Source organism: Calonectris borealis, chromosome 14 (assembly GCF_964195595.1).
Source record: "Calonectris borealis chromosome 14, bCalBor7.hap1.2, whole genome shotgun sequence".
NCBI classification, from domain to species: Eukaryota; Metazoa; Chordata; class Aves; order Procellariiformes; family Procellariidae; genus Calonectris; species Calonectris borealis.
In genome coordinates this window covers 7979054-8006414 of record NC_134325.1, presented here as the reverse complement: position 1 = coordinate 8006414, position 27361 = coordinate 7979054, and the positions used below count along the sequence as shown (strand labels likewise).

The window sequence follows — 27361 nt, the reverse complement described above, 5'->3', positions numbered from 1 at the left end:
CTTCTTAAAATCAAGAGAGTAATTGTGCATACCTAACTCCTAGCACTGCATATAGTAAGTGACTGAGGTTTGCGTTTACAGACTCACTACTTACAGTCCAACAAGTTACTTGATTCATCAGTGGCGGTGCATTTAAAGGTAAAGGAAAGAGGTCAGCCACACCTACTGCAGTTTTAGGCTCTATGTAAAAGGGTGAAAAGTAATAGAAGAAAAATAATCTTTGTGTGTTTTTTTTGCAGGGAAGCTTGGTCGCCTTCCACCAAGGATGCATTACCAGGCCACTCCCGACAGCCGAACTGCCCCTCATTTTCCAAGATCTCACCTTGCTGAAGCAGTTGCCAAAGCCAAGGCAGGTGGAGGTGGTGGTGGAAGCACTGGTGGAACTGGGAGAGGTCTTGTCGGGCAGATTATCCCTATATATGGATTTGGCATCTTCTTATATATCCTCTACATTTTATTTAAGGTAAGACCAACATAAATTGAAAAGTCAGGGAAATAACAACTAAAAAAACCTCAAAACAGAAACGATAGTCCCATTTCTGTACCTGGTTCCATTTCAGCCTTGCTCAAAAATAAAAGCTTATGCTGGACCTTTGACTGGTGGTTGAAAGATTGGTGTATCCTGTGGTTTTTGCTATCGCAAAGACTGTAGCTAAGAATTCAGGGTCGGGTTGCTGAAATCTTGTATTGGCCTCTGACCTCTTACAATTTTTTTAAGGATTTCCCACCCCCCCCTGGAAAATGTGTGTCTAGAACAATGTTAAATTAATTTTGAATATACACATAGTATTCTTTTCTGTTATGTGTGACTACATATTATATATACTGTATATGTCATGCGTTGTGTTATGCATTAAAAGTGGGAGAGAGGGAGTACAATCATTGTATACCTTCTGGAACAAAAGCACCACGTTGTTGGAGAATCGGAGTTTGTGAGGTTGTATTGACCACGCTGGAACTACCCCAGCTGAGGAACGGGTTGAAAGCTAGTTTAAAAAAGCACAGCCCAAATTTCCTTCAAGTGTTTCACACGTGATTTGAACTTCTCATGGCTTTTTGTTATGCAGACGTGACTTGCGTGTAAGTGATGACAGTCAGCTGTGTGGGAGGAGGGAGAAGTGGACTTGTGGAAATGTTTTTTCCTTTGAGTGGGGGCTGAATTCAGACTGAGCAGTGTTCGAACAGTTGAGCCTGCTCTGGACAGACAAGAGGCAAGAATGAGGTGAATTGGGTGAGCTGATCAAACACAGAGAAGACGAAAGAAATAGATAGCCTGCAGTTTCTGTATGGAGCCAGCCAGTATCTTTGCTGCAGGTACAAAGTTTGTGAGGAATAGTGGCAGAAAACATTGCAAGAGGGACAAATGGGGTCACATATAATTCCTTCAGAACCTGTCCTTTATTTCACGGTAATTGCCCAATGCACTGTTTTTTCGCTCCTATACGCAGAAGAATTACAGGATCAAGCTGGAACAGATAAATATTCTAAAATGAAAAAGTTATTTTTGATGAGTTATGGTTTCACTTGCTTAAAAATATCATTTGTTCCAAGTGTCTTTTAGGAGAGCTGGCAAGATTTCCCAGACATCTTTCATCGTTGTCTGTTTTTGCTGCTGGGCATGCTCTTCTGTGGTTACTTTCTGGCGTATTTTAGTTTTCTATCCTCTTTTCTGTTGCCTTTGGGGCTTATATATTACTATTGCTGTAATTCATAGAAGGGTCATCTTTTTTCACTCATCAGCTGGCTTCCAAGGGAAAAACTATTGCTGGAGAGCGGAAATGCCCTACTGCTTCACCTGGAAACATGAAGAGAAAAATCAGTGAGTATGACTTCTGAGTTGTATCTGTGTAGCTGTTGACTCTGCAGAGGCATGGTCGAACCAGGTTCTTCAAGTTCTGGACACACTGTAAAGCTGCTGTTCCCCCCTGTAAAGAAGAAGCCAGACGCTTCTGTGTTGGAATGAGCAAGAGTTAAAGTGAATTACTGCACTGTCACTTTCTAATCTCATTCGGCTAATGAGTCTCTGTGATAGTAGCGTGATCCCAAGTCCCCCTGGAAGCAATGGCTTTTCATGAGGTTCACTGAATTAACTGTACGGATTTGTTGAAAAGCTATGTAGCTAATGATTAAAAAAGGATAATAGGATGTCCATTTATAATTATTCTATAATCCGTAATATTCTAGTAATAGTATATAAAGATATTATTAAAAGCTACCTTCATTTTTTCAAATTTGTGAACACTTAGCCATCACCAGGCACTTTGCTACTTTTTCCCTTCCCTTTTTGCAATGCTCAAAGTTTTGATGAGAAAGCAAACAGTATTCTGAAATGTTATTGTGATTTTACCTAAACATCGGTGGGATAGATTCACCTATTTGTAGACATTTATTAGATAAATTAATAAGCTTACTATTGAAGATTGGATGAGTAGTTACCATAAAAGTATTTAAATGTGTTGTGTTTAGCTGGCTAAATTGTAGTAGGAAGGAAAAGTACTTAGGGCTTTATAGAAAGTGCTAGCAGTAAGGTAATTCTCTTAGCATAGCTGTAATTATCTTGACATTAATGCGTATATTAGGAATACCTAATGTACTTGGTGCTATAGATTGTATTTTCAGTGCACTTGTACTGCATTGTGCCTGGCAATTTTGTGCAATTTATTAGCAACGGTAATTGTATTTTTTTCTCTAATGCTTGGTAAGGGAAACTGACTTTGCAGTAAGTTAAATATTTACCGTCATTATAACCCAAAGAACTAGTGATGAAAATTATTCTGCCTTTTTCTAGAGCTCTTTGTTTGTATTCCTAAAGCATTCTTTGCAAGCTGTAGCAGAGCAGGGCACAAGTCGCTGGACAAGGAACCACTTACATAGTGACTTGGAGGGAGTAACTTCCTTTCTCTTTACCAATTTCCCTTCCCCTATTTTTAAAGTCTCAGACATGCAAAATAATGGCATCAGTGATACATTAAGTAATGACATTCTCTGCAGAATAGAGATATTCCCAAAAGCAGGATGTTTGTGGATGGCTTTCTCCATTCCTACTATGTCGCAGTTCCATTGTGCCTTTGTGCTGCTTAAATGGGTGTGCCTGTAGCAGCTGAATATGTAACTAACCCAGCCTGGTTTCATTTTGTTCTGCAGTTGGGAACAATGAATTCTCAGCTATAGGATTTTGAGCGTGAGCTACAAAAGCCAAACAAGGATACATCTTTTGAAAAAAGTGCAGCCATGGAAATACCGTGCTTTGCTCCCCAGACAGACACCATCTGGCTAGCTGTTGTTCATCCCAGTAAGCCTGGCAGACCGTTAGCACTCATTGCCTACCCTGGCATACCTGTGCAGAGTTGGATGCTATCAAGCCCATGAACTTTATTCTCTTTGTTAAAGATGTGGTTTCTCAAACCTTAGACTCGTTAGAAAATGCTCAAGTGACCTTTTGTCTCTGTTCCCAAAGACTTAACAGAAATTCCATGAGAACTATTAATTCTGCAGTAGACTAACTTTAATCTCCAGGGCATTTACAGTGGCCCACTCACTCTGCTTATTGGGAGGTTGCTCAGGAGCCTTTGAAATAAGGTGCTTTCTGTGTGTCCTCTTACCATTGCAATAGTCTTCACCTTCTTATACCAGGAAAAGTAGGTAGAACTCTTCAAACTGCATGTTTTAGTTTCCTCACAGCCAGTTTGGCTTGGTACAGCATATGCTACCTGTGATAATGGGACAGGGATACATTTCAAAGCTTCTACTGACAGATCTTGGGATTTTTTGTTTTACAGCTGACTATGAGCTCACTCAACTCCAGGAAAAACTGAGAGAGACAGAAGAAGCTATGGAAAAATTAATCAACAGAGTAGGACCTAACTGCGACAGGTATGTTTGAAATTACAGCATTTTAAGGAGAGATTCTGCTCTGATTAGAAATTAAACTTTCTTACATTGGCTATATTAAAATAGCATTTTTATTACTACTTCAAATTGTATAAATTTGATTTTACACATCACACTTTTTGTTCTGCAGTTTTTCTATTTTCAGCATCTATATTTAAAATAAATCATTTTTTCCAACTTCATTTTCCGTAAACAGAAAAGCAACTATCCCTACCTTCCCCCTTTGTACAGTGCGTTATTTGAAAGATAATTACAGGTATGTGTAAACAGAAAATAAAACATCTACGTTTAAAGTCTATAAAACAACCTGTCTTATGTGACCAAAGAATATTATGAATGATTCCTAAGAGACCCATTTGTTTTATGTTATTTTCCAGTTGTATGGATTATTTTTCGAAATAGAAATGCTGTTATAATTTGTGTAAATGCCTGTTAGAATATCCATAAAATATTTCTTTAAGGGCAGAATTGTATAATAATCTGATTCCATAACTTAGTTCCACCCTCTAACCAGTAAATCCATGCATTTGCTTCTAAATAGAAAAGAAAAAAAGAGTTGTAAAATCAGGATTTAAAAATTTATTATGTTTATTAATGTTTGCTATAAATCTGAGATCACTATTCTACATTATAAAGAAACACTGGAAACAAATCTATGTTTTTCATAAGGAGTGTAACAACAGATCAATAAGGCAATGCATAACTGCAGTATTTGAAAATTTAAATACCATGAATATTAAGGTGATGTTTGCAAGCAAAAGAGATAGCTGTTCAGGTTGTAACGCGTGTTAACTTTGTCTGGATCAGTCAATGCCTGTTTTAACCCATTCTGTAGGAACAATTCTGTGCCGAACTTGCACGTTATGTTCCTGTATGCTTCAGACCGCATTCTCTTTGAGTGTATAGTTTTGCCCACTTTGCACCGTGCCCTGTACTGCGGCTGCACTCGACTCAACAAGACAAGGTGCCAAGCTTGCCTGTGTTAGGCCAGGTTCCAGCGGGAGAACCCCTACGCTGCCCTGGTTTTGTTAGTGAAACAGAAGGATACTATTTTGACTATTACTCATCTCTGTTTTGGAGAGCTAACACTATGCTCTACGCGTACCTTTAAGCTGCCAGAAACAGGCTTATGAGCTGCCCAGATATTGTGCTGACTCTCAGGATAGGATATATTTTACTGAGAAAATGAGTTTAGGATCTGATCCAGTATTTGTTCCACTCTCTGTTATTGGCTCAGAACCTTTATTCAGTAGAACTTCCCTGCTTTGTTCAACCAAACTATTTATATAGATGGACTAAAGGCTTCATGGGAAATCAGCATCTGCATCTAATAAAGAATTTTGTATGTGGCCTCTTTAAAGAGAAGGGGAAAAGCACCTCTAGATGGAGCAAATAGCTGTTTTTCAAATACGCCCAGACTTTGAAGCTTTCTTAATCTACACTGTGATACTCATGAAGTTCAGTAATACTGGATGAATGTCTTAAAATAAAATGTATGGTTAGAAAGTGTAATTAGAGCACGGAGTACAGTGCTAGGCTTATTCAGTCTGGATGTTGATAGATTTAAATGAAAAGGAAAGAGGAAGAGAGCAAAAATGACTTGAGCTCCATTTATTAATACGCAGTTAAACAGAAATCCGTACAACAGAAAAGTCAGAGAAAGAAATAACTGGTATCAAATTTAAACTAATGCTGAAAGACCCCAGGTGAGACCGTGGCCCATTATACTAGATATGGCAAAGCGGCTCCCAGCCTGCCAAATGAAGTATTAGTAACCAAACTAGAGGACGTATTTTGCATTGTCACAAAAACCGATGTATCACAATAACGCACAGTGTTTGTAATAGTGCTGAGGTCTGAGCTCATGTCCTCTCACTATACTTCAGGAGTGTTCTCTTCCCGGCTGAACTGCTCCAGGATTCATCCTGGCTTTCTCCGTCTGGTGAAGATTCTTAGAAACCAAAGACATTCTAATTTTGTATATTTTCTTCAAAAAAACATTGCTTTTGAAATCCGGATGAGTTTGGAAGGACAGTTTATTCTCAGATAATGCTATACCATAGAAAGAAATCCTGTTTCAAAGGAGTAATACATACTGTGCTGTGTGATTTTATTCTGCTTTCTTCTGTAGCAAGTGTACGTGTTGTTTTCTTTCTGTGGCTTGTCCTGCTCATTTCTTTTTCTTTCAAAAGCATTTGAGTGAAGTGAGGCTGGAAGACCTTTCAGTACTATTAGCTGGTTTTCTCAGATGGGATAGCTAGTATTATCCAGCCCTGTGTTGTAGAAGGTAGGCAGGCAGAAACTTGGATTTGCTTTTTTTTTATGAGGCTTGAAGACCAACCTCCAAACCAACCAAAGAGACTTCCTTCCAAACCAGCATACCAGTTGGAATTGCTACAGCCTTAAGTACAGAAACCCCCTTGCAGAAATGCAAAACTTTAAAAAAGTACAAGTACGGATACTTTTAATAAGGCCTAGTATGCATTAGCAAGGACTAGAAGCAAGGTAAAGAAAGCAAGAGGAAGAAAGAACTACCTGGCCAGGTCCTCAGCAACGTAACCAAACCTAAACTGAGAGATGGACAAAGATAATTGTTACCTATGCACACACTTAAATGGGTAGTATGTAGAATCTAAGGATATAATGATTCCCAGCTCTGAGAAGATCTAGCACTCTTCCCACCTCTTTTTTCAACAGGTTATAAATTTAAATTATACAGTTTTGTAATTTATCATCACATCCTATCACTAAGGGGACCTCAGTTTCCAAATGTAGACCTTTATAGTCCAATATCTCTCAGCAGAGATGAGGAGCCTTGCTGGGAATTTGATGATTCAGAAATAAAGACTTGATTGATGGTTATATAGGGTGCTCTGCATTAAAAGCATGCATACTGCTTTCTTCCAGGCTTTTAGCAGAGTGTTTCAATGTCGGGACAGTGATATAATGGGTACAAGAGATTTCCCTACCCATTCTCACAGATATACCACAGATATATCTTACCCATATTCTTTTCATCACTGTCTGTGAAGTTTGGTATTTTGAAACCACTTTAAATTGAAGAATACTTGTAAATATTTTTCTCAATGGAAGTATTGTACAATACTTTCTTGTACAAAAAGTCCTAATTTCTCATAATTAGGTAAGAGGTAGAAATAATGCAGCTTGATTATTTAACTGTTTTTAAAGTCCTGTTTACCAGGCTGTCAATTCGAAAAACTTACCTTTTTACCATAAACTAAGCAAATGTGATATGGAACCCCCACTCTCTGGGGTGCCATTTTTGGGCTATAGCTGCATTTTAATAGTGATTATTTTAAGATCATGAAGCAAAAAAATACTGGTTGACATGCCTGAGATACCATGTTAGATTGTGGATTTTCACTGCAGTCATGAGAACTCTTTAGGAAATGTTCTGATCTCAGTGTAAGAATAAGAAACCTTTATTTTACCTGTTAGTGAGCATTTTGGGACTCTACAAAACGTAAGCATTGCCACTATGAAAAGTAATAGCTATGTTGGAGCTACAAACACACAGAGCAAAAATAATGACCTTTTCTTACACTGTAAACCTTCTGCATCTGTTGTCCTCTTAGTATTCATAAGTGCATTAGACCCTGGTAAATCTCCCGTATGTAGGCAGCCAGATGTCTTATACACTGCCAGCATCCTGCAGTAAGTCTTCCTAGAGGCCTTAAATGAAGTAGAAGTAGTACATGGGCTTCGGTTTCTCCCTCTCTACAGGGAAATTTATCTTTTAAGCAAGGTATCCGGAGGAGGAATACTCTGAAATGCAGAGACCTTGTGTTGCAATAAGACAGTAGTGCTTTCTAATGAGAGCATCCAGCATATTAGGAATTTTCCTATATGAAATGCCACAGTGATGCAGCTGCATTGATTGATCCTTTTTTCTCAGCTAGCATATCTCCCCATTGTGCTAAACAGACAGGCCTCTCTGTCTTTATCCAGGTGATTGATACCCAAATTACATACACTTCTGTCTATAAAAGGAGGATTAGTTTGGCAGTTCTATTACAGCTTCTGTCAAAGGCAACTAGCTGATGAAACCATTTCTTTTTCTGTGCCTCTTCATTCACATCTCAAATTCTACATCTGCATGTAGCTTTTGAGAAAACGCTGTCTCACACCATCACTTGTTCTGTGGAACAAACTGCCACCTCAACTTGAGGGGACTCAGGGCAACCTCCATATAGCATTGGGACCTATCAGCTTTTCAAACTGTGGGGCAGAGTGCCCCTCAGGGGAGCGCAGAGAAGTGATGTTTAGCCTCGTGATCTCAGTCAAACAGTTTAATCTGGGTAGCTGCTAATGAAACCAGTGGGCCTGCTCCTGAGGTAAGTTCAGTTACAGACAACTGTGTGTGCAGCTGTGCACAAAATCTAGCCCAGGGTCAGCACTTCGATCACCATCGCACAAACCAGCAGTATGATGCTGATTTCTTTGGCTTTAAACCAGTATGACTTTGCTGCCTTTAGTTGAGTAACTATCGTGTCACCATCATTCCCATATATGTAGAGTAGCACAAAGTACCTATTAAAGTGCTGCTCTAGTCACGACAGATAGAGGAAAAGCTGAAGATGGACACTGCAAGTTCTCAGGTTTATGAGAATTCAGGTACCTGAAACAAGGTTTAGGTAGATACTAATCACCTAAATCCAAAATCATTACTCTGTTTCCAGCTCCTCTTTTCCCACCTCACCCCTAAGATTCACTGAGCAGCTGTCTAATCTTGGCAATTATCTGTCTATCTGATGGTCTCGAGATCGCCAAAGATCATCTGTCTGACCCCACCTACCGCCTACAGTTCAGCATTCTGTGCATGCCGAGGGCCACCCTCTCTGAGTAACTAGGAGCAATAGATCCTGCCTAAAACACAGCCAGATTCAAAAGAGAGCCAGGGTAGTGCTTCCGTCCCCTGAGAGGCTTGAACTGACACCTACACAGAGATCAAACATCTGCTCAAGAACAGCTTGAAACTCAAGATGAAACAAGCAGAACAGTCAGCACCATTTTCACCCCTAAGTACAGCCAGTGTCTTTCTTATTCTACTGAGTTAGTTAGTTAGAGCTCAGATCACCACCCTCCAAATACTTCTTTACTGTCCATAAGATTTTTAGGAGACTGGTTTTTTTCCCAGAGAAAATAACACGTAATGACTACATGATCTTATCTGTTGGAAGCATTTTTGTTACAACAGTAAGTAATTGTGTTACCTGAGCAGTAGTAATTACTAGGATCACCAGTGTAGAACCAGTCAAAATTATAGTTTGCTTTTAATCTGATAAAAATCTCTGTCCTCTCCCACTCTCCCTCTGCTTCTGAAGGGCAATTTAAAGTTAAATGTAACACCTTCTTTTCATTTTAAAATCTTCCTTCCTGCTTCTCCCCCCACGTCCCTACCAGGCAGCATTGTTGACTCTCTATAATAGCATGATGATCTGTCCAACTGATACTTCTTAATGAGGCCTTGCAATTTTCATACCTTTAAGGGTCATAACTAGGGATCATTAGACTCTTGAGAATGATGTCTGTGTGAGACATTTTGATCAGCCCCACAAGTTGTTTTAAATGTAGCATAGGTTCTGGATTACATTTTCTTATAATGCCTTATAAAGGTATGGCCTTCTAATTCTCACCTAACACTTCTAAAAGGCCAGAAATTTCTGTAGTGCCTTTTGTACCGTAACTCTTGCTTGTGTGTCACTTCTGTCTTGCTCTCCCATTGGCTGTACCTGGCTTCCTTTACCTGCTTAAGTTTGCAGACTTCCTGGATAAATGGGTAAACCTTTATACTGTGCTGAAGTGCTGACCACATGCAGATGTTGAATAGGGATCACACTGCATCCAGGTTTCTTCAGACTGTGCTGCAGAGATGGACCAAACAGTTGGGTTCAAACTCTGTTAATAGTTTGTAATAATAGTGGGCTGAATTCTGGTGTCTAATATTTTCTAGCAGGACGCAAAATGTTACAACAGACCAGGAAAAAAGGTTACTTCAGCAGCTCCGAGAAATTACTAGAGTTATGAAAGAAGGAAAATTCATAGATGGCATCTCTCCTGAGAAGGAAGCTGAAGAAGCTCCTTACATGGAGGACTGGGAAGGTAAGCAAGAGCCTTTCTTACCATTACCCTGATGAGAAAAATTGAATAAGGATTACTGACACTCCCAGATCCTTTCAAAATTTTCTGTTAACTTTATCCTTCCTTTTCAGAAGTCAGTTTTCAAAACTTTGCAAGAGGTGGTTTGTTTTCCCAACCATAATAGAAAGAAAATAGATTTTGAGGCATCCAGCATTTCCTTTAGTGTAAACACTACACTATCTGCTGCCAAAAGTGGCATATGAATATTCACATATGCTCCATCTGCTGCTGGGTCTTGGCTGCTGTAGGTTTATATCTTTCCCTTTCTTTGCTGGGCTAGATTTCATGCAAAATCATAAAACCCTTGGAAATCAGAATCGATATGTTTTGGATAACTTACAGTTTTTACTTTTGATTAGTCATTCTTTGTTTGCTCCAATGTTGTAAAAGTCAACTCCAGGAAGTCTGTCTTTTAAAAATTCTTTATTTTAATGTCCTTTCTGTTCCTTGGTGTTTACTTGTTACATAAATGTGTTTTCAAGATATCCTAGTTGAGCTGCTCACTGTCATAATTTTAAATGCAGACTTAATTCCTTGCTCTTTAAGAAGCTTTCAAAAATGATCCAAAACACAAAGCATAAACAGTGGCCTCCAGCTCTGTTTTCTTAAGTCAAGTTCATGATGCATTTTCTAAAATGAAATGCACAAAGTCATTGACATATCTGTTTTTTCAACTTTATAAATAATGCTGTTTATAGCTGAAGTCTTCAAAACATGAATCAGTCAATCTGTAGACAGAAACAAAAAAAAAGAATCTATTTAAGGATCTAAGACATGCAATTTTCACCTGTTAGTTCCCATAGCTTTCAGGAAAGCTCAGATATTCACTCCTGAAAGTCAGGGTTGATATCCTTGCTCCCTACAAATAAGTGGCGTTTTCTAATCATCTCCCAAGAAGTCATGTTTTGCACATTCTTGCCATGGGTTTGATACTGTGACATATACATGGCATTAAATAGGTGACACTTGTACTGGCAGTGCTAACAAACTTGTGCATCCATCACTGAAGTCAGTACTACTTTTAAATGCTGGTAACACTTCAAGCTGCATATCGCTTTATTCCTAAGGTTATCCAGAAGAGACCTACCCTGTCTATGATAATTCTGATTGCTTCAAGCGCAAACAGGACACAATCCTTGTAGATTACCCTGACCTGAGCCAGCCCTCTGCAGAAGAGCTGGCAGAAAGAGTGGAGGACATGGAAGATGAGGAGCATCTGTGCAATGAAACCCTGCTAACTGATGTCACCATGGGACGGGGAGGTCATGATTTAATGCAGAAAAAGGATGTGGTAACTGGCATCAGTGAAGAGGAGAGGGACCTTCATCACAGCCAAAGCATTGAGGGGTGCTGCTGTTGTTACGAGGATGATGATCCTGCTGTCGTAGCGGAGAATGCTGGATTCCACTGTGAGAGCTGCAGTGAAGCAGAAGAGTCAACCCAAGAGGACCTGTCTGTGGAGTCAGAAAATAAAAATACAGCATGGAAAAAGCAAAAAGCCAGTGATTCAGATGAAACAGGCACACTGAGAAAGCGCAACACAAAAGGACTTGAGTAATAGGGACAACAGTGGATGTTATCTAGATGGTGAAGGTAGAGGTCATAAACCGTCATTTGTGTGTTTTTTGTTCCCTATGAAGACTTCTCTGTGTTCATCTCCTTGTACCAGTTTCATTCCCATGGTGACAATTGGTCACATCATCTACCTGAACTGGAAGCCAATGCCCTCTTTCATGCAGTCTTGTCATGGCTTACCATGATGTTGCCAACGGCGCTTTGTCCTTGCTTTTTGGAGACTGGTATCTTGGAGCAGATTATTCAGTTCAGATATTTGTGATTCTTTCCTTTCCGATTCTGAAGAAACAGTCCTTGGTTTTGCCCTTTGTCATCCCAGAGTTAACCAAATGTCTCTTCTGACTTTCTCAAAAACATCTGTTTGTGTGCTACCAGTTATGAAAATTAATTAAATCCATATATATGTTTGTGAGATTACCAGGAAGGTGGAGGAGAAAGTATGCCTTCTTCCTCTTACCTGAATGTTAACTGATCAGCAGAACAGACCATAGTCACACACACAACTGTGTCATTGCTGCTGTACGCCCAAGAAGCTGTTGTCACTGCAGCCCACAAAATTCATATGCTACCCAAACCCACAGCCTATTTCCCAGCTTATTCCATGCTGCAGGACCAGTAGCCTAATCTGTGTTGTGTTCCAGGAAGAGCGTGAGCAAGACTGAAGCGTTACGAGTTTGTTCTTTGTCTTTGCCTTAGCCATGGTGAAACGTCTTGGTGAAACTCCCAGGTGAGTGCAGGAATTGGACCATAATTTGTATTAGAGAGGAACACTAAAAATATTCCTGAGGATTAAGAAAAAAAAAGCAGTGAGAAGGTTTGTCCTTAAAAGTAGAGAAGAGAGCAATGGTGAACCTCGGTCTGAAAAGAAACCCTGCCGCCGTACCTGCCATTAGCTTCATTAGGAAGCATTTCTTTACCGAGAGGGTGGTCAAACACTGCAACAGGCTTCCTAGAGAGGTGGTCGATGCCCCAGGCCTGTCTATGTTTTAAGAGGCATTTCAACAATGCCCTTAATACCATGCTTTAACTTATTTGGTCAGCCCTGAATTGGTCAGGCAGTTGGGCTAGATGATCACTGTCAGTTCCTTCCAACTGAAATAGTCTAGTCTAGTCTAGTCTATTCTACATGGAGGATAGGGAGGTGATTCGAGACAGCCAGCATGGCTTCACCAAGGGCAAGTCCTGCCTGACCAACCTAGTGGCCTTCTATGATAGAGTGACTACATCAGTGGACATGGGAAGGGCTACAGATGTCGTCTCTCTGGACCTCTGTAAGGCCTTTGGCACGGTCCCCCACAACATCCCTCTCTCTAAATTGGAGAGATATGGATTTGATGGATGGACTGTTCCATGGATGAGGAACTGGCCAGATGGTTGCATCCAGAGGGTAGTGGTCAACAGCGCGGTGTCCCTCAGAGATCCGTACTGGGACCAGTACTGTTTAATATCTTCATCAATGACATAGACAGTGGGATCGAGTGCACCCTTAGCAAGTTGCAGATGACACCAAGCTGAGTGGTGCGGTTGACACGCCTGAGGGACGGGATGCCATCCAGAGGGACCTGGACAAGGAGAAGAAGTGGGCCCGTGTGAACCTCATGAGGTTCAACAAGGCCAAGTGCAAGGTCCTGCACCTGGGTCCGGGGCAACCCCCACTATCAAAACAGGCTGGGGGATGAAGGGATTGAGAAAAGCTGGACATGAGATGATGATGTGCACTTGCAGCCCAGAAGGCCAACCGTATGCTGGGCTGCATCAAAAGAAGCGTGGCCAGCAGGTCGAGGGAGGCGATTCTGCCCCTCTCCTCTGCTCTGGTGAGACCCCACCTGCAGTCCTGCGTCCAGCTCTGGAGTCCTCAGCACAAGGAAGACATGGACCTGTTGGAGCGGGTCCAGAGGAGGGCCACGAAAATGATGTGGGGGATGGAAAACCTCTCCTATGAGGAAAGGCTGAGAGAGTTGAAGTTGTTTATCCTGGAGAAGAGAAGGCTTTGGGGAGACCTTATTGCATCCTTTCAGTACTTAAAGGGGCCTTATAAGAAAGATGGGGACAGACTTTTTAGCAGGGCCTGTTGTGACAGGACAAGGGGGAATGGTTTTAAACTGAAAGAGGGTAGATTCAGACTAGATAGAAGGAAGAAATTTTTTTCAATGAAGGTGGTGAAACACTGGCATAGGTTGCCCGGAGAGGTGGTAGATGCCCCATCCCTGGAAACATTCAAGGTCAGGTTGGACGGGGCTCTGAGCAACCTGATCTAGTTGAAGATGCCCCTGCTCATTGCAGGGGGGTTGGACTAGATGACCTTTAAAGGTCCCTTCCAACCCAAGCCATTTTATCATTCTATGATTAGCCCTGGGACTTGGAAAGTACTAGAAGTGTATTGACAGCTCATTTGAATCCATGCATATCTTCTGTTTATCAACACCTGTGTGTAACCACTGTGGACCAGCTGTCTTCCAGATCACCAGGGTGTATCTTGAGTGTTTTTGAAAAAAAAAAAAAAAAAAAAAAAAGAGCATCTTTCCCTACACACTCAGGTTGGGTTTGTTGTTCAGTGGGTGTCTGCCTTTGAAAGATCTCTTTGCCTTTTGTTTTGGCTGGTGGTTTTTCCAGGTTGTAACTGTAGGCTGATGTTTACATTGCTTATGTTATTTATAAAGAATTTCTACTGCAAAAATTAGTCCATAGTAAAGGAAGAGAGAAAATAGAGAAAACATGTTGAATACTTACTCTGTTTTATTAGGAGTGTATTTATTTTTTAATCATTTTGTAAGCCAATGTTTATTTTGGTTTTGTTTCAACACATTCTGGACTCTCTCAACACAGTCTTTCTCTTGTAACCATGTCATAGTTTGACCTCTCTCTAGGAGCAGGGCTAGTGTTTTCTTCACTGGGAAGCCCCGCTGCGCCTCTACAACACCTGCAGCGTTTCTGCATACCGCATTTTATTTAGAGAATGCGTTACTACCAAAGACAGCTGCTAAAGGACTGCCTTCATTCCACTGCAAGTAACATCACCTGTCCATCCCTCTGTTCCCAGAACAACGCTCGCGCTGTTTAAACACTCCTAAAAGCCCCATGAGTGGAGAGACTGAGTGCAAAGGATGGGACGGTGGACAGTTCTGATTCTTCTGTAGAAATAGTCAGGCTGGACGGATTGATGCAGCTGCAGGACTTGCCAAGGATACAGCCCTTACTTGTTACTTGCCAGTGGTCTGTGATACCCATATGCCACCAGTGCTGCAGATATGGCCATCGTTCAACCCATTGCCATGAGAAACAAGGATGCCATCTCAGGTCTACTGCAGCCGACAGAAGTGTGGACTTACAGAATTTACCTGTCTATACAAATATGTGCTTCTGATGTACTTTAAATTCCTGCTGCTTAGAAAGGTATGTGAAATTTTAAAAGCTCACCATTTTCATTTGCATTTGGGCAAATTTGTGCATTTAATTTTGCGCAAGGCATTGTAAACATGAAAAAGTGGTGTTATTGATGAAGTGCAAGGTAGAGTTTTTAAACAGCTGTTTTCATACTTTAAGAAGCTAAAATGTAGTAAATGGTCGTGAATAACAAAGTCCATGCCCCAGTGTGATAATCTTAAGACTACTGCAGAGCGCATCTGAATACTCTTGCTGCTAAGGACAGCTCAAGTCATGACAATACCCAGCGAGTCGCTGTTTGTGCACGTTGTACTCTCACACCCACAAACGTGGGCTGCAGATGAACGTTCCTATTGGCCTTTTGGTGGCCAGTGTTTCTCTACTGAGTGAGCAGCTTGACCAGACCTTGATACAGCACTGAATATGAAGACACACACAAATTTTGTTGTTGGATAAAGGCAGCCTGCACTATTAATGAGGACTCTCACTACAGTAGTGGGAGGCGTTTGTAAATCCTCGCACTGTGATGTGGAGCAAGGACCGCCAACCTCAGCGTCCCCCCGAGGGTGGCCTAACCAGCAGGCTATCGCCTGGTGTCGATCAGTGTGTCCTTTGGAGCTGCTCCACTTGGCATTGAGAGTTACATTCGCCTGTATCAGTGAGAGAAATATCAAGCAATTCATTTGTGTGTGACATACTAAGCTTCCCAATTAATAACAAAAGTTTAATTCCTAAGTGCAGTCTGGCTTTTGACCTTGCTGTCTTCCAGCCTCCCACAGTCCTTATTGAAAGGTCATTTTTGGCAGACAACTAAAAGTCCAGAATTTCTTTCCAGGCCCCTTAGCATAGGTAACTACAGAATTCAGTTGTGTCCTGGGAGTTAGTCTGGTGGGCCAAGGCAGGCCCCACAGACACACCAAGCACACGTTGCACTGGAGTGTGAGAAGATAAATAATTCTATCACAGCACTAGTTAAAAAACAAAACAAAATGAAAACCCAGTGAGTTTTCTGCTACTAATACAGAGACAGGTTGTTAGGACTCCTTTTAATGCCTGTGGCAGAGCTAAAGGCTTCGTATTTCTTTGCAGCACCAACAGGAGAAAGTGATACTAGTGCAGGTGTCAGAGATCTCAGCTGAGGTCCAGATCGCCTTGACAGCCCCACCCCATGTACCAGTAAGTGCTCTCTGCATGTAGCCAGGAATACCTCGTACAGCAGCTTACCAGCAGCCTTCAAACGCCTATTCCTCCTGTTTATATGACACTTCCTTTTCTCTCTTTGCTTCAGCTTTCCCCCCTCTGTAACAGAAATGTCTATTTAGAGAGGCATTTTAGAAAAGGATCATCTCACAGGTGTATCCAGCATTCTTAATTGTTCCCTTTCAGCAGAGAGCATTCATGATCTGAAGAAGAACATACCTGAATAAAATCAGGATTCTCAAAGAACTTAACTTCTATTAGTAAATCAAAATCATAGGTCAGAACATCAGCAAACCTGGGACTTTGGAAAAAAATTGTAGAAGCTCAGGTAGACTCCCAGTGGAAGCAGTCAGGCTTATTAAAAGCACGTGCTCCTTTACTTACAAGGTTTCCCACCTAGCAAATTAAATGGCTATACTTTTTATTAAAGCTAAAAGAAACAACACGTGTGTTGTTTAAATTAAATATTCTGATAAAACTAAATTTTAAAACCCGCAAAAGGGCTTAACTCTTCCTGGATATTTGTTAATAGTTAGAGATCATTTCAGGCACTCCATGGAATCAGAAAAAAAGTACAAAGTATAAGATCAGTGCTGGCCCCAAAAATACTGTAAAGAGGATTCCTTATCAAATAGTATTTGGAAAACAGATAAACATGTAAGAAGTTTATGACCTAACTCATTGCATTAGAAATTAGTGTTCATATGTTGGATTCTTTCCTTCTGCAGGTGATTAAGAAAATTATGATTAACTTTGAGGTCACGGAACAATGTAGTGCAATAATCCTCTATTTAAATGATTTTTACTTGCACATCCTAATAAAAATATTGTTTCTAACCTCATGTATCACAAACATTGAACAAGGGAACCCAGGTAAGAGTTAGAAAATGATCTATTTTTCAATGGTTTTATACCAGCCACATATTTCAAAGCAAATGAATGCAACATCAGATCAGACAGACTGAGCATCCCGTGTACAAATACAGCTGGAAAGGTTGGTCTAGTCAAATGATTTTTCTCAGCTTTGGAGCTTCACCAGTTTTCAGGGGGGACACAGATTCCTAGAGAGCAAACAGGCACCTGACAATATGCTCATTTTCCTCAGTTGATCTTCCCAGGATGGCGTAGATAGTGCCCAGAGCCCACTCCTCCTCTCTGCTGCTAATTACTGTTGTGATCAACCACCTGTCAAAATGCAAGATTACCCAAACATACATTGTTCCTGGCAGAGGAAACTGCGTGTCTCCTGTCACTGAAAGTTTCTCGGATAAAAAGGTCTGTTCACTAGCCTTGCAGGCAGAGAATTTTCTGATGTCTAACCTGACCGCGGTTTGAATCAGTTCTGTCTATCAGAGATAGGGAGCAGAGATGCTTCTCTTCTGCTTTCCAGTAGCTTTTTACACATTTGTAATTGTGCAGTTGATCATTCCTGCCTAAGTATAGTTCTTTGCTCTTGTCCTTACTGAACTACATCCCAAGTTTCTCTGACCATTCTCCAGACTAATTTTGGTAGAAATAAGCAGGCCAAAAATTCAGTCCTTAACAACAGCCAGACTTGGAAAGAGTTGGTTTAGCTCACCGCCAACAGCACTGAGGTAGCAGGAACAGGACAGGATCATCGGGCGGGAGGGACCTAAGGCAGCAAACAACTGGGCGTCTGCTCGGCCTGCGTTCATCAGGAATCTCGCTGTCCTCTTCAGGAAAATGGGTAAGAGGAGGTTTCTACAGCGTGTACCAATTTCAAGTCTTTGAGCTCACAGTTTGAGAAAACTTACAGGCTGAAAATGACTACAGATCTGGTAAAGTCAGGCCTGATAGTATAACTTTCTATGGCTGTGTGTTCTGTTTTGAATTCATATTAGCATTAAAGATAAAAATACAGTTTAAACAGCACTGGAAACTCCTTGTGTCAAATAACCTGCATACTCAGTAGGTAATTTATCAAGGTATTTCTGACCTTGGGTAGGGAAAGACATAGTTGTTTCAAACAAACTAAGTTTAATATTTCTGCACAGTGTTCTGTATTGACAAATGTCGGAACCTGTATGACATACACAAGGTAAATTATGTGAAAATACAAAAATCAATCGTTGCACATACTGATAAATAAATACATTTACTCCAGAATACCAAAGGGTTTCTTTAAAAAAATTACTTTGTAAAAGCACATTCTTGCAGGTTTATCTAAAAGTCCATATAGGTCAGAACAAAAAATAAGATGCCTGACTACTAGAAACAGGTCAAGACAGTCTTGTGTGCAAACAAGCATAACATATTACAGGCATTCTGAAAAAACATGACTGGTTTCTCAAGATTAAGACATTTTTTGTGAATTTTGATATTAAAACTCTACTCTTGAAACCCCATGTAATGAAAAGGAAATCTAGACCATAACATACTCAAATTCTACCATATACCATTGATTTATTTAAGAAAGGCAAAGAGATGCATTAGATGATGTTTATTGTGAGAATAAAAATAAATTTAAAAAACCCTAACTAAACTGCTTTTTCATTTTATGGGGACAGAAACATTCACGTGGCATCTACATTTTCTACTTGTTGAAGTTTAAGTAAACATGTCAGAAACAAAGGTGTATTTTTCTTTACAGGCAGATATAGTCCCAACACATTCTAAAATGGGTATTTCTACAGCTGCTCCAAACACTGGATCTTTCAGACTGTCATTAGTTCGACATCCTCCACAGATATTTTTTCCCTTGTTCCCCTACTCTTGAGTATAAGAAATTATTCAAAAAGGAGAAACAAAAGGCCCAGTTTTGTAATGGTGGGGTATGGATTGACTCACTGAATGGATCAATCCCACTGAAAAGTCAGCTCAAAGGAGAAAGGAAAAGCAGAGGGCTATCTGTAATAGATACAGGCACTTACATGGAGAGCATTTAAGACAATTTGAAAAAGTATTTTCCACAGCAAGATTTGACTTGTTCAAAATTATTTTAAAAGGAGTTTCAAATAACAGCGTTTTTTAAAGATATTTTGTAATAATTAACGACAAGACAAATGAATATCATGGTTTATGCTGTCAGTGTGAACGGTGGGAAAGACGACTGAGTAATCCCCAGATATCACCAAAGGAAGTGTTTTAAGACTATATACGTATGGACATGCTTGTGTGCACAGCACATATGTTTGCACAGCTAACATCATTGGAAAATGTTGGGGAAGTTACAATTCAACCCACTGCCAGTACTGCGAATCCTGCCGTACTGGGCATGTACGTGCCGCCCCGTTATGCTTTGCACGTAGCCTCCCGATGACCTTATTTTCCTGTCACCGGGTACAGGATTTTTTATTTGAAACAAACTGTTAGTTTCAATCACAAGAAAATAATTTTACACTTTTAAGATACTAACAGAATTAACAAAGCTCCAATATTTGTCTTTTTTCGTACGTGTTTTACACTAACCCGGTGTAAAAGGTTTATTTCTAACAGACCTTGTTTCTTGCGTGATTTGCTAATTCCCGGCAGGGTCAGTTATCCAGTATTATCCCTTAAAACATGGGCAACTATGAGCAACATTTTGTTTTTCTAAACGCCCTGTTTAGTTGCAGTAATGACATCATGGAATTTGACGGCACATTTAATAGAAAAGGTCAACTTCTTCACCGATAGGCCTTTGGGAGTGAACCAGGCCTCATGGGACCTACGTAAGAGCAAAATTTGGCCTCCCTTCCAAATCCCCGTTCCGAAGTATTCGTGCCAATACTGCCCAATTTTGGAGACCCAGATAAGTCTCTTTTAAACAAAGACAGACAAGAAGACATTAGGACTCTTGTAGAGACATGCAAGTGTGGCATTTCGGAGACACAGCAGAAGTTAGAAAGGAACTTTGTTACACCAGCCGGCTTTGGATTAGGCCCTAAATAGAAATAAATGGGTGAAAATGTCATCATGAAGAAATCTGCATATAAATCAAGCTGTTCAGGAGAGAAACAAGTGGTATGGGCAGAGTTCTTGCCAATATAACACAACCTAACCAGTGGCCATCATGGTCTGTCAGTGACTACTGAAATGCGTTGCCCGCCCCGGGCGATGCCGAGCAGCGCGCCCATGCTCCTGCCCTCCCCTGCACCTGCTGCTGCCCTGCCTGCACGCTGGAGCCCCGCCGCATCTGTAAATGCAGCCTGTTTGCTGCTCTGTGACTGCGCTCCTTGGATTGCGTGTTTTCTGGGCTTAGGGCTCAATACAGTGCAAGTACAATAAAAAAGTGTTACCTTCTTATCTGCAATGCAAACACATGAAAAGTTCAAATAACTTAAAGACCCACAAGTCCCAGTTTTTGCCTTCAGGAGGAGCTCTTCCTTCAGTATGAGGAGAGGTGTATCTTAATGGCTTTGGTTCTGCAGTTAAGCTTCCATGCGTGTCTTTGCAGCCGTATCCCGACTGGTGACAAGCACACAGGGTGGGAAAGAGCGCACGGGGAAAACCATGCACCGTTACATAGCGGGACGTCAGTACGCATGTAAGAGTTGCATTGCTTAGTGGTAAACCCCTCTGTAATAAACGCGTTGTGTGTGTTTTTCTTACGTGGTGGCTGCTTGCATGAATGCTAAGAGGGGCTCTCATCCTCCAGATCCAGGCAGATATAAATGAAGGAAAAGAGAAAGGAAGATTATTCTGACAAACAAGCATATCTCTGATGGGTACTGTACAAATGAACCTAGTTATACTGGCATTGTTTACACCATGCTCCCAGCAGCAAGCTCTGCCATACTAGTAAAGCAGTTGCTTTTAGCATACAGTCCCCAGGTCCCTGGCTTCCACAAAATCCAAAGAAGAAAGCACACTGTTGTCAGGAAGCTTAAATTCATCATCCAGGTGGCAATAAATCAGAGAGGCCTGAAAACCATTGCAGTAGGAAAAGAGGACTTCAGAAATGTGCCCTACGAGCGTAGGTGCTGAGCTTTGCAACTACAATTCAAGGAGCCAGCTGTTAGAAATCTGTACCGTAAGTCGTAATTGCCACGCTGAGAATGTGGAAAGGTGAATCCCTTTACATATGTTCTCCAGTATCTTGTTCAGAAACCTATTCTGCACTTTAAAATTCACCAACAACCTTGAACTGCGCGGTGTGATGAACACCCCCACTGAGGATTATGCAACCGGAATTAAAGGCCACCCTACTTCGAAATGAGAACATATACACAGGGATTTAACACACTTTAATTCACAGACATTAACTTTATAGGTTTCACTGACTTAGCTTTCTGGAGTGTCCCCATATGGAAAAACCTGTACATGTTTGAAACGAGAAAGTTATAGATGGGAAAAAAAAAATCGGGGAGCTTAAAACAAAACAAGGAAATCATAGTAACACAGATTACTAAGAAGCTGAAAAGCATCTACCACTTGCAAGAAAGTATTTGAAGTGATACCAAATAGGAATTCATCCTCATGGACTTGTGCTATGTAGTCCAAAAGACAGAATAACCAGTGCTTTTGAAAACAGGTTTGTTTTTTTTTAAAAGAAAAACAACAACAACAAAACTTGTCACAGTGTCATTGAATTCAGTAACTTGAGAATCCATCATAGTTGAAGAGCCATATTCCATAATCAGCTTTTTAAGACCACATTGTTACAAATCTTGTAAGAGTAAGCATCACTGCTGTAGCCCTACTTTAAACCAGAAGTTAGAATTAACAGTACACAGCGTTTTTATCTTTTCAGCCTACATTAAAAAACACTGACTCTCCAAGTAAATACAGTTAGGAGTTTACTTAGGAAAATTCAGTGGGCCTGATTTAAGTTATTTGCTAAGCAACTTTTCAGTACCTGACACTTGCACAGCACCCTCGTGTTTGTCCTGGGCCATCCTCATCAATTAATATGCATGAAACTTGATTTCAGTGTAATTTCAATTGCCTGATGAGAACTTTCTGTAGTAATGTGGTTTGGTTTTCCAGTATTCCAAACTGAAGTGAAACAGTTCAGTCTTCACAGTGAAGTTCAAAACAAAGACCCTCTGCCTACTAGTTGGTCACCCATGGGAATAGCTAGAACACAGGTTTGGGGACTAAGAACTTAGTTCTAGTGCCAGCTCTAAAAATAACTCTTTGTTTGTTTATCTGTTTGCTTTTATAAACTGCAAAACACAGCTTCACTGCCATTAAAAGGATAATACTACTTACCTGTTGCTCCTGGACCGTTGTAAGGCTTTACTAGCTGATGTGTAGCATCGTTGTGTTGGTTTTAGTTTGTGGATGTTTTTGAGGCTGATATTTACTAACCTAATCACAGATTGGCCCCAAGATGGAAGATACTCATAAAAGCATAAAAGTATCAACAGAAAGCCCTCCAGAAAGGAAGGTGGTGCCATTTTGCTGACAGAGGGCTGTGTCTTGGGACCAGGTCCTAACGCTGTGTCCCAGATGTAGGATGCAACAGGGTATCATGGGATGTTTCATGGCACACAGTACTCTGCCAGTAATAAGATTCCTGGTTGGAAAAAAAGCCCTCTGTCAATCCAGGCACATAGCACTAAAAGTTAATAACTTTACCTAGAAAGCCTGGTTTTTTATTAGATGAAAAGTTTCTAATTTTAGTATCAAATACCAAACCTCTACATGTAAGGCAGCATGAGACTTTATGAGACAGATGAGGCAGAGATTTTAGTAGAAAACACTGCTCTATCTGTGTGTAGCACTGGAAGTACTGACATTCAGAAATAAACGTAGTGGTGCACAAAAAGCAGTATCATAAGGCAAAACCCAAGGAAAGCGTATTATAACAGCTACGTCATGTTTTTCCAGCAGGACTATCAAGTACTGCTTATACGTCAACTGAGAAAATTGCTGGAAAAGGCAGCTGCCTCTCAACAAAATCAACTTGGTACCTATAGCTACTTCAAAGACTATTTCCTTTGAGCTCAAACTACATCTTTGAAAACGTTTTAAAAATAGCTAAAAAATACCAATGTTTAAAGACACATCAAGTTCAGTATAGTTCTATTTCTAACCAGTGAGGACAGGAGATTCTTCCTAGGGAAGAGAACAGGATGGTAATAATTGGGTTATCTTCTGATGTCCCCAGTCTGGAACGAAAACCTCCTGTTACGAGGTGCCAGAGCTCACAAACTTGTTCGAACACTGAACTTCATAGCATAAGCCTTGCCCAAAGCCCACTGTCACAAAACATACCCTGGTTTTGGGTACTTGTGAGATTTTCTGCACTGGCAAAATAAGCGATCTCATGACATAATTTTCCAAGACCTCAAGACTAAATGTCTCTTAAAATTACACTTGCCTAGACAGTAAGCATAGTCGTTAAAAAAATATAAAAAAATTCAAAGGGAGTGAAAATATTCCTGCTGTTATTTGGTAAGTCAACATAGGAAAGGTACATGATTTCTTACATGATGTTCAAGAGTGCCTAAGGGAATTAGGAAGTGCACTCTTGTTAGGACTTTGGAAATCCCATCACTTACTGTGTCCTGATCACACGGACAGATTCCTGCAGCCAAAGTCTGGCAGTCTGCATAGGCCACACTGTATTCTTCTTGCACAGATGGAGCTGCAGGATCAGGAGCTTACTGCTTAAAAGAGAGCTCAAACTTCAAGACAAGGTTAAGGAGAGAAAATTTTGAGCAAATAATTTCCTTGTAATTTCACCCAATTTGTAAGCATTAAAATCGGCTAGATTTTAATGTTAAAATCTATAAAAATGTTTATAAATTACATTCTGTTACTTTGAGAGAGTCCGCTTTATAAACTACTGATACTTCTAATGGCATTGTGCCAACTGGGATAACCTCAGTAAGAAGCCACAGATACAGGGTCAAATGTGAGAAACAGATTGCATTGTAAACATCCCATGTGAGTATAAAGGTAGTCATAAATCATGAGACTCATTGTTTTTAAATCAGATGTGCGTGACAGAGTCAAAGTCTGCAGTAACAACAGTTTTGAACAGCTGAGTCACATCCAAGAAAAAAAAACCCAAAGTACAAAAAGGCAATTTGCAGCACAATCACCAACTGTCTCAGTTTGCTACATAAAAGCATAAATAGGCAGCTGCATTAACTGAACCACTGCAACGTGTTCAGGAATAATGGTTTTAAAACAACTGATGGTGCAAATTAAAACACAACCAACACCACATCACTGTGAGACAGAAAAGTCTCAAAATCAGATTGATTGTCCTTACTGTTTTTTCTGCACATTTAGTGACCAATACTGACACAAGGTAAAAAATTCAAGCCTTGCTTAAATCATTGACAGATTTCCATAGAATTCAACAGTGTCAAGATTTTATCCTAAGAGATTGTTAGCTATTCAGTTTCTACATAGATGGCAGAAAACTTTCCTATTTTACTGCAGTTCTTCAGTGAGAATTAAATAGGATACTTAGCACGCCAACACCACCTGCCATCCACCAGCCTCAAAACACTCCTGAGAAGCCTCTCAGCAGAACGGGGACGTAGGCAGGTCCAAAACCTATTATTTCCATTCAACTTGTTGCAACAACTGAGGCACAAAGAGGTTACAAGATCTGCACAAAGTCACACAGTCGGTTGGGATTAAAACCCAGGTGACCTGATCCCCAGGCCTGTATTCTAACAGCTGTTGGACAGCCTGAACGATTAGGCTGATTTTAAGACAGGTCTGTGACTCTTCAGGACTTTTTTTGCATGCAGGCCGTACCGAAGCACAGAATAGATGCATGACTATGCACTGGTACTTGCTAGGTTCTGACTCTCAAGTGGGACTCCATTCCAGTTCACATGCTAGCAAGCTTTTGTCAGAGTAATTTTCAAAGTGCCATTGTAGACTTAAATAAAACCACGATAAGCTTTCAGTGTTACTGAGTAAGCCGATTATAAAGTGAATAGGAAGGGTTTTCTTCTCAAAAACGTAAGCGTAATTTTTCTGAACTGTGTCCTCTTCCTAAAGCAATTTAGCAAACCAGTGTACGGGTTCCATTAAACAGTTTCAAGAGATCCAGTTAATTCAAGCCTTCTCAGTGAAGGTATGGATAAACATGCCCTCACTGAAAAAGAGGAATCTAAAATTTCTAGGCAGTTAAATAAAATACAACATATAAAATAAGTTTTAATGCATTTTCATCCAATATACAGGTGTTTGTGAGTATCAGCTACTGAGCTATAGTTCACAGCAAAGTACCAAAACATCGAGATAGTTGTGCAAATCCTTTTCTTAGTTCCTTGGTGAGCAACAGAAAGAACTGAAAAGTATCTACATAATTAATTTCAAACACTGACAGAGCAGAACCCTGGAAGGTACATTTCATACATGAAGAACAACAGAAACCCGTTTTCATTAAGTAGCACACATAAGAGAAGTCTGCATCTACAGTTAGATTAGTTCTAGCGCAAGATTTGGATGTATAAAACTACTTTCTTCTAGTAATCAAAATGAGGCCTTTTGAGAAATCCAAGAGTCATCAGCCCATAATTCTAACAAAAGTGACTGCTGTTTTACCACATATGCTGTCCTCATTTGCCAAGCAAAGATATTTTATTGGTAAGCACATGCTTCTCTAAAATCAGGAAAAATCTTGCAAAGCAAGAGAGATAGTAGGGGGGAACTAGCTAGAGTGCCACAGGATCAAACCCAGATCTTCCCTCTGCCACACGTCAGGAGAAGCTCTCCCTGCCAAAACCACCAGGCAACCCCCTGTCCTATCCTACTAAAATAATCAAAGACAAAATATTCTGATACTGGTCTAGAGTCATCATCTCTTCAGGGCAAGAACTCTTGTTTGCTGTGTGACATCCAGTCCTTGTTGTATCCTTATGTGAAATCACTAATAAATTTATAATAAAATTTGTAAAAAGCTAAGATACAAGAACTGGGAGTGATTTTCTATACTAAGAACTGGATTGATTTCCTTCTTTTTTTAATGGGCAGCAGTCAGGCAGGGGTAAGATTTTTATAGGTAGAAAAGTAGGTCTAATGCTAAGTACTTCTAGAGACCTCCCTGATGTCTCTGCTTGTTGCAAGGCCTTCCTTTTGTTCATCAAAAGGGAGCAAAAAACCATAAAGTTCGAATTGATGGCATTGGTTCACCATGACCGATAAAACTCAGTGGTGTCATTTGACTCGACAATAATGTTTTTCGATTGTGCAGCTACCAGATTTTATTACAGAGCCCTTTTCACTAAAGCCCCTTCAGTTCTAGTACCTCATGAGGACAGCCGGCTGGGAACTCCAGCACTATTGTAAGGCAACTTGAATAGTGAGAGATTTGCCCAGTAATTATTACAAAATCATTCGCATAGACTTCTTAGCATCAGAATTTGTAACAATGGCCTACGACATTTACGTGCCATATATTATCCTACAAAAGGAGTGGAGTGATGTCTAGCTTCTAAAAAATAACCTCTATTTTAGGGCACCAACACATTCAGCTCACAAGATGATTTTCAGCCTTTTGAAAAAGGAAAAAATAAGGCAGCACTACAAAGGGAATCTGTCTAACAGTCTGCCTTCAGGCTTGTGGACAGCTCTGCTCATTGATTAGCAACCAATGGTTTGGAAACTCTGGTTACTGAATGTTTACTGAGAAAAATTCTGATTATATTTTAGGCAAGCTTTTTATCTGCTACCTTTTAATGTGTTAATTTACTGTACTGAAAAGCCAAAGGGCCAAATTCACCCCTCTGATAAGACTTCTATTGTAGGAGCATCACTGGATGTGCACCGTAGGCATTATTCATCTGTGGAGAGATCACTGAGTAATATTGTCAAAATAAACACTTTTGAGTTGCACATCCTTGAAGAAAAGATAAAGGGATTGTGAAGAGAATGAGAAGGAACAGAACATCAGAGATGAAGAAAATTAGATAAAGGGCCAGGAAGAAACTGTTTGATGTAAACAGAGTGACAAGTTAGATTAAGAACTCTCATTAAAGCATGCAGTATTTGCCTATAAGCAATTCAGGCAAGGAATTTGTTTACAACTCTCTGCCAAAATCAACAGCAGATGCAAAAAATCATCAATATTGGGATTTTAAATAATATTAAATCTACTGTATCCAAACACTGTGAAGGAAATGCACAGCTTGGTGCCATTATATTCTTTGTCACACTAAGTAAACAAGATTATGCCCTGTTGCACATTGACATGCAGGCTCTGCAGAAGCTACTACTAATATGAGTGTGCCAC

General features: G+C 40.3%; 1 protein-coding gene across 8 annotated transcripts in view; it reads left to right on the top strand.

The window, feature by feature from the left end:
* Nucleotides 1-26870, top strand: part of RIC3 (RIC3 acetylcholine receptor chaperone) — a 34541-nt gene extending 7671 nt beyond the window's left edge. The window contains exons 2-8 of one of the 8 annotated variants that reach the window (XR_012675739.1): nt 240-463; nt 1741-1819; nt 3780-3873; nt 4088-4147; nt 9866-10014; nt 11121-12355; nt 14669-26870. Coding sequence is in view for 5 of the 8 variants with exons in the window: in XM_075163108.1 (XP_075019209.1) it covers nt 240-463; nt 1741-1819; nt 3780-3873; nt 4088-4147; nt 9866-10014; nt 11121-11611 (1097 nt within the window). In the remaining 3 variants the exon portion in view is untranslated. Of the gene's footprint in view, nt 1-239; nt 464-1740; nt 1820-3779; nt 3874-4087; nt 4148-9865; nt 10015-11120 lie in introns of all 8 variants that reach the window. The other 7 variants (XR_012675738.1, XR_012675737.1, XM_075163110.1 and 4 more) reach the window with 7 other exon arrangements.
* Nucleotides 26871-27361: the final 491 nt, after the last annotated feature.